General features: G+C 37.3%; 1 protein-coding gene across 50 annotated transcripts in view; it reads left to right on the top strand.

The window, feature by feature from the left end:
* BAZ2B (bromodomain adjacent to zinc finger domain 2B) overlaps nt 1-14,235 on the top strand; it is a 90,177-nt gene that overhangs the window by 40,561 nt on the left and 35,381 nt on the right. For 32 of the 50 annotated variants that reach the window (XR_014947849.1, XR_014947850.1, XR_014947851.1 and 29 more), the window contains 6 exons: nt 4,283-4,438; nt 7,437-7,598; nt 8,724-8,917; nt 10,416-10,616; nt 11,309-11,707; nt 13,546-14,152. Coding sequence is in view for 46 of the 50 variants with exons in the window: in XM_085551953.1 (XP_085408079.1) it covers nt 4,285-4,438; nt 7,437-7,598; nt 8,724-8,917; nt 10,416-10,616; nt 11,309-11,707; nt 13,546-14,152 (1,717 nt within the window). In the remaining 4 variants the exon portion in view is untranslated. Of the gene's footprint in view, nt 1-3,017; nt 3,137-4,282; nt 4,439-7,436; nt 7,599-8,723; nt 8,918-10,415; nt 10,617-11,308; nt 11,708-13,545; nt 14,153-14,235 lie in introns of all 50 variants that reach the window. The other 18 variants (XM_085551952.1, XM_085551958.1, XM_085551959.1 and 15 more) reach the window with 3 other exon arrangements.

Below are 14,235 nucleotides of genomic sequence, written 5' to 3' on the forward strand. Positions count from 1 at the left end.
GGGTTTGAGGTTGCACTGACTCATGTGGAGGACCTTGCACTTTGTTGATCTTAATAATGTTTTCACAGGCCTCCCTTGCACACCTGTCAAGATCTTTCTGCATAGCATCCCTTCCCTTCCAGTGCATAAACCACAACACAAGTTGGTGTGCTGGCAAAGTTGCTATGCTCAACCATGTTGTCTTTTTTTTGCTAACAGAAGTGTTAATCAGCATTGGTCCCAGTACTGACCCCTGAAGAATGCTGCTTCTCACACGTCTCCACTTGAACACTGAGCTGTTGACTGCAACTCTTTCAGTGTGACCTTTTAGCCAGTTCCTTACCAGATGAGTAGTCTGTCAAATTCACATCCCCAATTTAGAGATGAGCCTGTCATACAGGATAGCATCAAATGCATTGTCCACACAGACGTCATTTTCTCATTCCTTATCCACCAGAGCTGTAATTAACTGCTGGGGATTCTGACGTACTGGTGCATTGTTTCATTGCTGCTTGAATTTGACCTGCTTTGAGAAGAGGGAAGGGCAGTAAGGTACCACGTGCCGTGTACACTGTAGCTAGCTAACACTAACACACTGGACTGCGTTTGGCATTCTGTTTTTATTAAACAACAGTAATGTTTTATTCTGCTTCTCCAGAAAATACAACATTTTTATAGTGAAAAGCTGTGTGTGCTTCCTTTGTTGGTTTTTTTGGTGTTTTGTTTTGTTTTTTCCCTTATGAAGTATTGTTTCCCTTTTTCAGTGGGTTCAGTTGAATTCAGTGATTAATTTTCACTGTTGTGAACTCTGCGCAAAGCTTTTAGAGGGATTGGCAGGAGTCACGACATGAAGGGGAAAATGTGAAACATTCACATTTACTGAATTTCTCTTTTACAAATACAAGAGTTTCAGGAGCAATCATGAAAATTTGTTCTAAGTATTGATTAGGAATATTCACTAAGGTGATCTTAAACAGAATATCTATCTGTTGCAACTAGTATGAACTTCAAGTGATGAGAAGCAGTAGGCTTTCAGTGTAATTTTTGCTGATCCTGCCTAACAACTTTGGGAGGTTGTTTTTGGTATCAGCCATGTGCTGTGGTTTGGACTAATGAACTAACTAAACACAATTAAGATTGGATTTAATTTGAAAAATATATGAAATATATACATTTATGAAATACGTTTGTCTAGGAAGACTTCCATTTATTTAATTCAAAAGTTGCCAAATTTCAATGTTCCAGTTACTGTATTTATAACTTTAAAAAGGCAGCTTAATTAAAGGTTGGAACTGCAACCTGTAAGAAAATATCACCACCCAAATCAAACAAACAGCTTTCCCCTCTGAATAATGCAAGAACAAACAAAAACATACCAAAAAAGCAAACAAACACACACACCCCTACAACAAACCACACCAAATCTTAAAGGAGCAGGTTTGATTATTCTTATTCTCCTGATTCTTATCTAGTGCTGTATTATCAGTGCAGGGATGCGGGTTATATTGATGAAAAGCTTACTTGCATAGAGACATATTCATTTCTGTATTAAAAAAAAAAAAAGGCTTGATTTATCAGTGATATCTACTCATTTGTGGTACAAATGCCGATTGCTTATAGGTGATTACTAACTGTAATTATAAAATGTATATGATAGTAAAATGTTTATTTTAATGATGCATTATGCACAACGTAAGAGAAATAAGAAATTCGTTTGCAGAAATTAGAGAGCTCTGGATTTCCTTGGCGAAAGCAGAATTCTGAATGCAGTGAGCTGAAGCTTAGTAACGTCTTTCCTTTTACAAATGATTGCTGCAGTGAGGCCACTGCGGTGTTTCTGAATTCTCTTATGCTTTTTTTTAATAGAATAAATTATCTGCGGCCATTCTTTAAACAATGAATAGAGAGACACAATAAAACCTAGGGTTTCTGTAAATAGGTTGCCTGTTGACTTCACCTAAATCATTGGTCATTCATAACATCTTAAAAATGTACTTTATTTTTTCATTTGTCTTTTTATGATCTCTCTATACTAAAAATATATATTATTTTTTTGTTGCATCTAATAATGTATATTTGCAAATGCTTCAGGCTTGAACTATGGGAGGTATATTTTTATTAATTATTATCCTTAGGAAGAATTCTAATGTATGGTAAAGCATTTAAGGCACGCAGCAAGGGCAGGTGCTATTCAGTGGCCTGTGTCCACTGAGAGAAGTCACCAGTTTGCTGAATTATATTCACTATATTTGCAGGACAATGCTCTTTTCCTCTTTAATTCAGAGTATTTATTTAAAGTATTTATGTATATAACACGTTTATTTGTAGGAGAAGTATGTAGTTAGCTGTGGATTAAGTAATTGGAATTTAAAATGTTTAATAGTATTTTGCCTTGAAAAATTATGTGAAGGAAAATGCTTTAGTTATAAATAGTATTCTAAAGGAAAATTTCATAGCCGTTATTCTCTATACTATCACAACTTTCTTCCCCTGTTAGTGTAACCTCTTTTGTTTGTTTGTTTTCTAATATTTGCTGATATGGAATAAGTTGTGCTGGATTCATGAAAATTCTGCCTTGAGTAAAGAACAGAAGCAAGGAAGTCTCGCAGTAGTTTTCCCTGTTGTTTTGTTATGTAAAAGATGGGCAGTTCTAGGAGTCATGCTGCTGTTCCTTTGTCGGCAGTTCACACTTTGTTCTGCGTACAAACCAAGTTTAGAGACTGTTCAGTCCGTCGAAATTGTCACATAGAAGTCATCAGTGATAAGTAATTAATGATAACTGCAATGGCAATTGTGCTTTTGCATTTCCTTTGTCTTTTTAAAGTCGAGTGTACTGACGTGGAGGAACAAAGATGCTGTGTCTTTCTGTAGAAGTAGGGCGTTTATGCTGCTTTTTCAAATGAGTATTTGGAAAGTCACAATTTTAACATAGCAGTGGGTTGGAAGTACTGTTGAACAGAGCTTTCTTTTTTATTGGTTAAAGTAGAAGAAAAGCTTATTTTTCTTAGGAGTGTTGTACTTGGTATTCTGTTTTTCAGAGGTGAAACTGAGGCTTTTCAGAAGCTTTTGGACTGATGCTGAGAACTTGGACTCCACTCCTTGCCAGCGGTAGCTCTGAGAAGTGGTGGTGCGCCCTGCGCTTCCAGGAGTCTCCAGGGTGGGAACTGTTTCTCAGGAATTTCTCTGTTGAGAGTTAACTATAATTAGTCTCATTGCTCTTGAAATCATCAAGAGACTCTGAGATACCCGCTGCACCTTACTGCAGGCTGATCATGGCTGTCTGTTGTAGTTCAAACTCTAAATGGCAGTTCTGGCTCTGGATTGAGCCAGATACTGTGGTAAATAAGCTGCCATTGTGCTTAGACATATTTACTTTTCTAAAATTTCAAAGTATTTAGAAAAGTACTTCTCAAATATAATTTCTGGTTCTACTCCTCATTTTTCCTGAAATGCAGAGACTTGTTCAGTTAAGTAAGCCTGATAAGATTAGATCTGAGCAATTCATGGCACAAATAAAAACACCTTGTTCTGTATGAGAAATCCACCATAAAAACCAGGTCTTTCTCCAATTTAAGAGACTTTATATGGAGTTAACTTGGTTCTTCAAAGCTGAGGCTCGCAGGGCCTGCACAAGGAGGAGGTGTGAGCTGAGGGGATGGATGATGGCACTGCTTTTCTTGAGCAGGGAGCAGTCCCACAGGATGTGAACATGCTGCAATAGGGTGCTGGTCACAGGATCCAGACAAAACAAAGGAATTGTTCAGGCCGTTGTTTCCTCTGGTAGTCTGGTCAGAGTAGCAGAAGATGGGGCTGTTCCAAGCCTGGAGGGAAGCTACAGCATGAAAAGAGGGATCTAGCAAGGAGCCACAGGCACAGCGGTGCCAGATGGCAGAAGGGCATCCCAGCAGCCTAGCTCAGGTAGGAGCTGATGGTGCGGGTCTGAGTCTACATGGAGTTTCTGGACATAGCGTGGAGTGGCTGGTCAGGGCAATTAGGGCTTGCTCATGCTCCCAAGGCTCTGACAACACTTCTACTGGGCGCTGGAGACAGCAATTAATGTTATAGATTTTACTGTGCAGCATTCAGATTCAAATGCGATGTCACTTTCATCAGCAGTGCATGATTTCCTTACTGCTGCAGCTGTACTGGGTTTCTGTGGTGACTGTGGTGTAGATTTGGCGTGAAGGTCTCGCGGGAAACTTCCTAAATACAGCTCCTGAGACATGATCAGCACAGGCACTAATGTAGTCAATCTGCTTGTGATTTCCTGCTCTAGAAATCAAACCTTTTTTCTGTTTTTTAGATATGGAGTCTGGAGAGCGGTTAACATCATCATCAGTCTCCTCAAGTGCAGCTGTTTCATCTCCAGTGGCTTCTACACCTTCTGTAGCTTCTGCAGTTTCCAAGAGTAGCCTTACCACTGGAGCTGCGTCGTTGATTTCCACAGTCAACACCAGTGGTAAGAATAACATGTTGCAATGTGATTTTAGCGGTTGTAAACACTTGCAATAAAATTATTACTACAAGTTCAAATGTAAGACCTCACAGATCTTTTGTTTATTATTTTGAGGAGGGAAATTTGTATTATGTATATAAAAGTATGTTTTGTACATTGCATAGACACAGTACATTCAAAGTGATTTAAAATCAGCTCTTTTAAACATGAAAGAACTTTTCAATTTGCCAAGGTATGGGGATCATTTTACAAACTAATCTAGCAGACTCAATGCCACTTTCAGATTTTAGATTCACCAATTGGCTTCTTGAATATGCGCTATGTTCTCAGCATTCAAGCTTTGCTGGTTAGTGTTCCGTATTGGCTTATTATTGTTGGTTTGTATTCTTCATCACTAGAGGATAGTTTACTCAGTCTGGTTGTTTTTTTTCTTCCCTTTTTTTTTTTTTTTAACAAAATTAGTTCACAACAAACTTCTTATTTTGTTATTTATGGAGGAAGGTTAAAGATGGAGTCACTGCAGTTATATTCATGGATGTTAGCTGTATATTTGTTTCTGCAAGAGCATACTCAGAGTCTATTAAAATGATACACTTTCTTTTTTTCATTTTGAGTATTTTAATGTGCTTTGATTTTCATATAAAGTAACATATTTTTCTCTGTTCCAGTGAATTGGGTTTTTTAACCAGCTGTGAGAGTAGGCGATTGTTACTCGTGTATATATAAACCATTATTCAGCTTTTTTCATTACTTCAAGTTTTTCACTATGAGAGGTTCATCAGCACTGTGAAATAATGCATACAATTGGGAAGATCTAGAGTCCTGTTGCTGAGAGTCATGTAGAAAACAAACTTCAGTAGCACTGCAGTGATTAAAATGCAACAGAGAAAAGTGGGAAGCACTTTAATTTCTGCCACTGTAAGCAACTCTTGACACCCACAGTCTAAGCTGGAGTGCCCCTTGCATAGTTAGAATATCTTTATAATTCTGCAGGTTGTTGCATTGATGCTTTATATATTTAGGCACTAGTTAAATATTTATTTTTACTTACTGTTTTGTACTATTAAGTTCATTAATATTAATAAAGGCATTCACAGTTATAGTTCCTTTTACTAAGAGATCAGCATTGATGAAATGTACTTTCTCCTTTGAAATGATGACTTCAGTATTTTATCTGTATAGTAGAATTTCTAAGCTGTGCTCAAAAATGTTGGAACTATTTGAAGTAAAGAATACTAAGGAATGCAGTTGAAGGTTTCACTATGTGGACCGTATTGAGAGTAGGTTAGTAACTTGAGGAACAAATACTAAAAAAGAAAAACTAAAATGCTAGAATTATAAAAATGCTTGACACTCTAATGTTTCATAAGATACTATAATTGCAGTCCAGTTTATTGTTACAAGCAAACAATTTCTATTTGTCTTCATTGTATTTCATCCATATTTAAAAATTGATGCCCTCTGCTTTATGGGCAATTCAGGTATCAGTGTAAGGTAGCAGACAGTACTGGCTGTGTATTTTTATTTCTTGTTTCAGGTTCTGTCTGTTGCCTCTTGTTCTGTTGTTTCTTGCCACCAAAAAGTCTGCCCCCATCAACTTGACTCCTGCACTTTAGATAATTATGAACAGTTTGCCTCTACACTCGACTCCTTTTAGGAGATCCCTGTCTTTTTTGAACCGGGGAGTCCAGAGCTAGACACAGAAAGGGGATCACACGTGTGCACATGTGTGCATCCCATCACGGCCCATGGATTTGTGTGTGTTGGTTTAGGTTAGATGTTCTCTGATCAGATCCACCTCAACCAAGGGGAAGCTTTCCATTCTTCAAACTCTCTCTCTTACCTTCAGGTCCTGGGATTGCCAAAGGACAGTCTTAGTAGCAAAGAAGCCATTCAGTATCTTTGCCATCTCAGTGTTCCCCGCTGCGAGGGCACCCACCTCATTCAGTAGTGAGCCCACATTTTCCCTAGTCCTCTTTTTACTCCTAACTTACTTTGAAAGCCTTTCTTATTATCCTTGATATTTTTTTGCCAGACTTAATTCCAAGTGTACCTTAACATTGTACTTTGCATCCCCACAAGCCCTGACAACTTCCTGCGATATTTTCGTGTTCTCTCAGTTTTCCTTCTTTCAGAATGCTAGACACCTATCTGTCTGTCAGACTTCTGTACCATCTGCCAGACAAGTCTTTGTTGGAAAATGTATCCTCCAGCTTTACTTTGTGCTTAATTATGTCTGCTGTTCCTTTTTTGTTTTAAAGTTTTTCAAATTTCAAAAGATTTGTGTTGAGTGCAGAAGTATAAAAACTCAAAATTAATGTTAGAGTTTATGCTTTTATTGCATTTAACCCATTTTCCTCGCAGAGCATTTAAAGTTGCAAGGGACTGCTGGAGGTCATCTAGTCCAATGCCTCTACTCAAACATAGAACTTTTTGTTACCTATTTGTTTTCAGAATGTATTATACGACCACAGCATGGATGGGTTGGAAGGGACCCCTCAGGCCCAGCCCTGCCATGGGCTGGCTGCCCCCCAGCTCAGGCTCTCCAGGGTACATCCAGGGCCTGGGGCACCTCCAGGGATGGGGCACCACAGCCCTGGGCAGTGCCATGGCCTCATCGCACTCTGGATAAAAGATTTCCTCCTCACACATGATCTAAATCTCCCATCTTTTATTTTAAAGCTGTACCCCCTTGTCCTATTGCTAACAGGCAGCGTAAAAAGTTGGTCTCCATCTTGTTTATAAGCTACGTTTAAAAACTGAAAGGATATATGTAAGTTTGTATAAGTAAAACTGTTTAGAAAATCTTTACCTCGGTGGCTTAAAATATTTATTGCCAGAATTACCACAAGAAATTAACGCTATGAAACATGTTTGGTGATACTCCCCACAAGAATTTAGTAAGTCTGCTCTAAATTCTATATCAGAACATTCATACAGAAATACTTACATGTGTAACTGGTAAAACTGAAGTTTGTTTTTTATTTGCTCTGTGGTACAGAATGGTGGCGGACAGCGGACTCTCACTCTCGCTCTGGGGCAGCTTTTTTCCCACCGCTCTTGGGCATCTCACCACTCTTTGCACCTCCTGCCCAGAACCATGATTCTATTCCGTTCCACCCAAGAACTACAGGAAAAAATAATCGTGGCAGTTTAGAAAAAGGTAATAGCCAAAATTATTGTGGGAATAGTTACGCACTTGCACAATGTAGAATTTGAACCTTGCTTCTAGTTGCCCATTCCAAAAAAGTTCTCTAAGAATTTATTCTGTCAGTGAAGTGTGAAACATAGAAGTACGCACTTTCAATAGCAAAGGGCTTTTTCTAATAGTATTTTTACACTTCCTTTTTTGGTCTGGGTTGAATAGTAGGGAATACATTCATGTTAATATTTATAGAGTAAATAAATAATTTTTATATATTTTGGAGTTAATTTTTATATATTTTGGAGTCTGTTCTGTGTATAAGAAGCAGACCGAGCTTACTGGGTGGGGGAGTGTATGGAGGGAAGTGATAGAAGTGGTAGGGTGATGATCTCAGTGAAAACCAGCTGAGGTAGACTTTTTTTTTTGCATTTAAACTCATTATTTTATATCTTTTGATCATGTTTACATACATTTGCTTGAAGTACAAACAAAACCTTTTCATTAGTTTTGATAGTTTTTTAGGACCTGATTTGTATTTCAGAATCATTCTGATAGTAGTCCTGGGATTGCAGAGTTCTTGGTGTTGAGGTTATTTTCTTAGAAAACACACTTTCTGACAAATAAATAAGCAAACTTGAAAACAAATATTATATCAAATAGCATTCCTGCAACTTTTATTCCCTATTGCCCCCTCAATTTTTACGTTTCAGAACTCCAGAATTCTGGGGACTTGCTGTAGTTCTTTGAAGATGAGATTGCTCAGAATATAAAACAGACTGTTCAGCAAAATATTTACTGGAATGTAGTGTTGGATTTTTTTTTTTAATCTTTTTCTGGAGAATCTCAGTCTGCCCCTAACTGATCTCTATGTTTGTGCAGATTTCAGATATTTTTTCTTTACGGCATTACATTTCTTTGCAGTTTGAATAATGAGTGCTCTGTGTTTTGTGGTTTAAAGTAAATTTGTGGGCAATTCAGGCTGATTCTTGGATGATACATTTTTTAGTTTATGACAGAAATTGACTGTGAGTAGGCTCTTCTTAAGGGACTATGGAAATTAGGTTACTGTGACTGGAACATCTCCAAAAGCATCTGCTATTTTAGATTTTTCAAGTATCACTGTGTAAAATCTGTTATCTTTAGGTATAAATGGATCGCTGAATGGGAGCAGTACTACTGCAGCGTCTGCTATCAGCACATCTGTACTATCCACTAGTATTGCAACATCTGCAGGACAAGGAAAAGCTATAACCTCAGGAGCAGGAGGCCGCAAATACAACCAGGAGCAAAGCAAAGTTCAGCTTTTGGACACCAGAGCTGACAAAATCAAAGATAAGGTAAATATGTGTAAACAATTCATGGTTCAGCTGGAGGAAAAAAAAAAAAAAGAGAGAGAGAGAGATGGTGAGCGTTCTGATTTGTGCACACAGATATATTTCTACCCTAATACAGAAATACTTAGCAATTTTCATCTTTGGGAGCATGATGTCCACCACTGTGGAGTGTTGTTTTTAGGAATTTTTATGGTTGCTTTTTGTTTTTGAACTTTATTTGTGAACAATTTACACTGTTTTCACTTCATAACTGTATTTGATAACATGAGTTTATTTACATTAAGTGATTATAAAACGAAAGTATATTTTAATGCAACTAATCTATAGCTATTAGCATGTAAACATATGTATGTATGATTGTATATTCATGGATAATATATTAATATATATTGGAATTATAGAATCACAGAACGGCTTAGTTTGGAAGGGATCTTAACGATCACCCAGTTCCAGCCCCTGCCATGGGCTGGTTGTCTCCACTGGCTCAGTCTGCCCAGGGCCCCATCCAGCCTGGCCTTGGACATGTCCAGGGATGGAGCACCTGCATTTCTCTGGGTAGCATGTGCAAGGGCCTCACTGCCTCTGGGAAAAGGTTTTCATATGATCTAAAAATCCCCTATTCAGCTTAAAGCCGTTCCTCCTTGTCCTGTCATTGTCAGACCATGCACACATAATTGCTCTCCCTCCTGGTTACAAACTCCTTGAAAGTACTGGAAGGCTGCAGTAAGTCTCTTCTCCAGACTGAACACATGCAGCTTCCTCAGCCTGTCTTCATAAGAGCAGTGATTATTTTACTATGTAATTGTATTTTTTGGAGTTCGAAACAAAATTTCAGAAGCTAAATTAAATCTCTAGGCTTTAAAAAAGCTTTTCTGGAATTCTCTTTTTATTTATTAGAAGAAGGAAAAGTCAAATAACTTGGGCAGACATCTGATATTGAAGACATTGAAAGGCTCACTGTGTTACTTACAAAAAAAACCAAGCATTCTTGAAGACATTTGGCCTTCTCAAAGACCAAATTATGAAATTAGTTGAAATGTAGCAAATACTGTGAAATTACAAGTAATGACATTTAAATGAATGTTTCTCTGAAATGTGTTTGTGAATCCAACATGTTGGTATTCTGTTATTTCATGAGAAAGCTTTTGATTTTTGAAGTTTTGGGAAGCAGTGAATTTTGTGGATTTCTACATCTGAATTCCAGACCAGTTTTCTCATCTCCAATCTGATATGTTGCTTTGAAATGTATTGATGCTTAACTGATCTGCAGGTTAAGTGCTCCAAAAACTGCCTTGGCAAAACCTAGTGACCTTTGTTTCATTTTCATCACCTTGAGAAGTACTTCTTCCTCTTTAGTTCCCAGCAAAAACTGCCTAGACAGTCAGTTGTACTATGGGATTACAGGCTCCTTTACTCTAGAATCGTACTGGTTTTGTTTTAAAATAAGGTAATACATCAAAGTAAAGCTGAACCATTAACAAATTGGTCATCTTCTTGGTAGAAACCCAGAAAAAAAGCAGTAGAAAGCTCCAGTGACAGTGACTCAGGCTCCTCATCAGACACATCAAGTGAAGGCATAAGCAGCAGTGATTCCGATGACCTAGAGGAAGATGAAGAGGAGGAGGAGGACCAGAGTGCTGAAGAGAGTGAAGATGATGACTCTGATTCTGAAAATGAAGCACACTGCGAAAACAAGAACAAGGTGTGACATCTCCTGCTGCTTGCAGTCTTGTCATTGGAAGTTGTTTGTGGAAAAAATCATTTAGTGTTTGTACCAGAGAATAATTATTTATTTGCATGTTAATGAATGCTAGGAATTATGGGTTTTGCTTCATTTATCTTTTTTTTATTTTTACTTTACTTTTTTTCCCTCCCTTTTTTGTATAATTGTGCTTTGGTTTTTTTGTTATTGTGGGGCTAGAAGGTTTGTTTTGTTATCAAGTATGAAATATATTTAAAAAAGAAGAAGAAACAATGAACATCAGCAACAAAACTCACAACCAACAGCACTGAGAAGTTAGGTGCTGTGCACTGATACTGAGTTGCAAGTGTACCCTTTCAAGGTACTGCACCTTGGTGGTGGTTTTTTTCCTAGTAAAATGATTCCTTTTCCTGATAAGAAATAGAACAAGATTGGAATGCTGGGTAATTTATTGGGTTTACTGTCAGATTACTTGTTAAAAGCAATTATGTTTTACTGCTCTTCTTTACTGACTATTTTCTTCTTATTTTGGAAAGAAAAAGAACTAAATATATCACAGGATTTGTTTTTAAGTCAGTATTATTAATCCTCTGTCAAGAAGGGTATAATTATTCCTTTAGGATGGATGATTTTTTTTTCCTCATCATCTTTAAGTAATCTAACATGAATGTTCTTAAATGCATGTTTTGCAGGTGCTAATGCATAGTGGTGTAAAAGATATGAAAACTGATGGGCAGAAAGCCCATGAAAAGTCCCAAGAAAAAAGAACGCACCAGCAGATACCTCTTGTGTCTGATTCCCAGACTCATTCATCATTCCAGCCCCAGCAGAAGCAGCCTCAGGTTTTGTCACAGCAACTTCCGTTTATTTTCCAAAGCTCTCAGGCGAAGGAGGAACCTGTGAACAAACACACAAGTGTAATACAGTCTACAGGATTGGTTCCCAATGTGAAACCTTTGTCTTTGGTACATCAAGCCAAAAAGGAAGCCTATTTAAAAATCATAGTTCCTCCTCCTGACCTACTCAAAGCAGGGAATAAGAATACCTCTGACGAATCCATCCCTTTGGTCAGTGACGTACGATCGAAACGAGTGAGTGTTCTTGCTCTTTGTAACCTGTGCTATTTGCTTAACAGAACTTACTGCCACCTTATCAAACTCTGTTTAAATCTGGTGTTTAAATATAATTTGAAGTGGTCTCCAATCTTTTCTTGCTAATTTGGGATCATTTTTTTGAAGTTCCTCTAAGTAATCTTTGTATTTGTATGGGAACTGTTGAATCATGGCCTGAACCTCTGAGTGGTCATTTTAGATGAGCACTGAGTCAGCCGTGGGAGCACAGGTGGTGGGCATTTTTAGCTTTCCTTCTCAAGGTTTTAATTGAAATGCTGGTTTAATGTTTTCCATATCTGGTGTATAAGCATTGTAAATTTCATTTTCTCTTGTGTTTATTCCTTGCAAATGGGAAGATGCTCGTGGATTAACTATTAAAGCTCAGTATAACCTTTGCAGCAAAATTTCTTTCTACTGATCAGGACCCTGCAGTATGCTTATATCTATCTATGCCAACAGTTTTGTTGCTTAAAAAACTTTGTTTTGATTTTGTACTCTGTTTTGCAATTTGTGATTGTGGTAGAATAATTTTTATTGATTAGCAGTGAGTTTTCGTAGTTCCTATTCAGGTTGATTTTAGTGGAGACTGGATGGCGATGAAAATGTTCTAGGAAGTTGAGGCTGGGGTTGTGTGTGCGTGCATATACATATGCATGTATAAACATACATTGTGATATTTCATATTTTAATACATCTTAGAAGTAACGTCAGAGAAAAGTGGAGTCTGATTCACCAATTCACTCATGATTTAAAGATCTTAATGTATTTTAAACACTTTTTCTTCTAGACTGCAAGTGAATAATTTTGCCCTTCCAAATCCCAGATACTTCTCAAAGGTTAAATAAGCTGATCATTTAACTGGAATTTGTAAATAAATGTAATTATGGAAACACCTATCTTTGTGATTGGAAATGGTTTCTAGTATCAAATTGAGGTCGAGGGTCTTTAAGTGGTTTTCTGTCATCCACTTAGTGCTTTTATTTCTGTAATTTTCTACTGGAAATAAGCGCTACATAAATATCTATTTTATAGATCTTTGTTTCGTGTTTAGTTTTGAGAAACAGTTTTTCCAGGAATGTTTTTGAGTTAACACTTAAAAATTTATTTAAGATGCACCATGTTAATTCTACTTGTTTAATCAAAGAAAGTGTGTTTTCCTTATTTTTGAAGAATTTGAGACAGAACGCAGCCTAAGCTCCTCATGCACGTGTTTCTGGAGCACTTGTTTAAACTTTATGTGAAGAATTTTCAAGTATTACTTTTCTTCTTCAGGGATGAAAAGTGTGTGTGTCACAGTTCTTTTGAGTAGTAACATTTTTTTTCTCACAATTTTCTTTGTAAAGTTTTCTTATGCCAAGAGTGTTCTGTTTGACTTTGGCTAGTGTTGTAGCTGTTAGTGTGTTGTGTTTACCACGTGCTTTAAAATGGACTGTTCAGTAAAGAGATTAAATATAGTGAAATGAGTAAAAACTGGTTTTATCCCTGTGTAGCTACATAAGTGTAGTCTATTTTTTTCTGTTTGAGATCATATTTAATTTCTTTATGGAAATTGCCATCCAGAGCAATGCAGAAAGCAAATAAGTTTTCCTGCATAATCAGCTTCATTTTGATTTCAGTTCATCTTGTAAATCATACATGATTTACACTGAAAGCTACTGGAGAGACACAAAGAACTTGCAACTGCTCATCTTCTGTAGCTGGCACTTATATTCTGTTCAAAAGAGCTTTTCTGAAACCAGATATGTGATTTAATAGAGTTCATGTGGCTGAAAAAGCAAATACTCATATTTTATTCCTTTTCTATTCTATTTCTGTAGGAACAATATAAACAGACATTCCCAGCAGTGCAGCTAAAGAAACAGGAATCAAAGAACCTGAAGAAGGTTATTGCATCTTTGTCAAGCTCAAAACCAACATCTAGTTCACCAGCTCATCAAAAACTCACATCTTTGGAAAACAATCATTCTAATCCATTCCTGACAAATGCACTTTTAGGTAATCACCAACCCAATGGAGTTATTCAGAGCGTCATCCAGGAAGTTCCTCTTGCACTTACTGCAAAACAGAAATCCCAAACCAAGATCAATGAAAGTGTAGCCATTGCTAGCAGTACCCCCTTTTCTTTGCCAGTGAACTTGAGTGCATGTGGGAAAAAAACAACTGGTAACCGGACACTTGTTGTGCCCTCTACCTCTCCTGTGTTACCTGGTTCAGGAAAGGATAAACCAGTCAGCAATAATGCAGTAAATGCAGTAAAAACACAACACCGCCTTCCGTCTGCAAAACTGGTGGTGGAGCAGTTCAGAGGGGTAGACTCAGATGCCCCCAGCAGTAAAGAATCTGACGACTCAAATGATGATGATGACGACGATGAAGATGAAGATGAGGATGATGAAGATGATGATTCTGATGATAGCCAATCAGGTGGTTTAACCTTTTTAATAGGAAAAGCAGAAACTTTTTTTATGTATTAAAAACCATATTTATTTCCCTCCATATTTTTTAAA

This window comes from Coturnix japonica, chromosome 7, assembly GCF_054131305.1.
Source record: "Coturnix japonica strain WE chromosome 7, WE-NBRP24, whole genome shotgun sequence".
Classification (NCBI taxonomy): domain Eukaryota; kingdom Metazoa; phylum Chordata; class Aves; order Galliformes; family Phasianidae; genus Coturnix; species Coturnix japonica.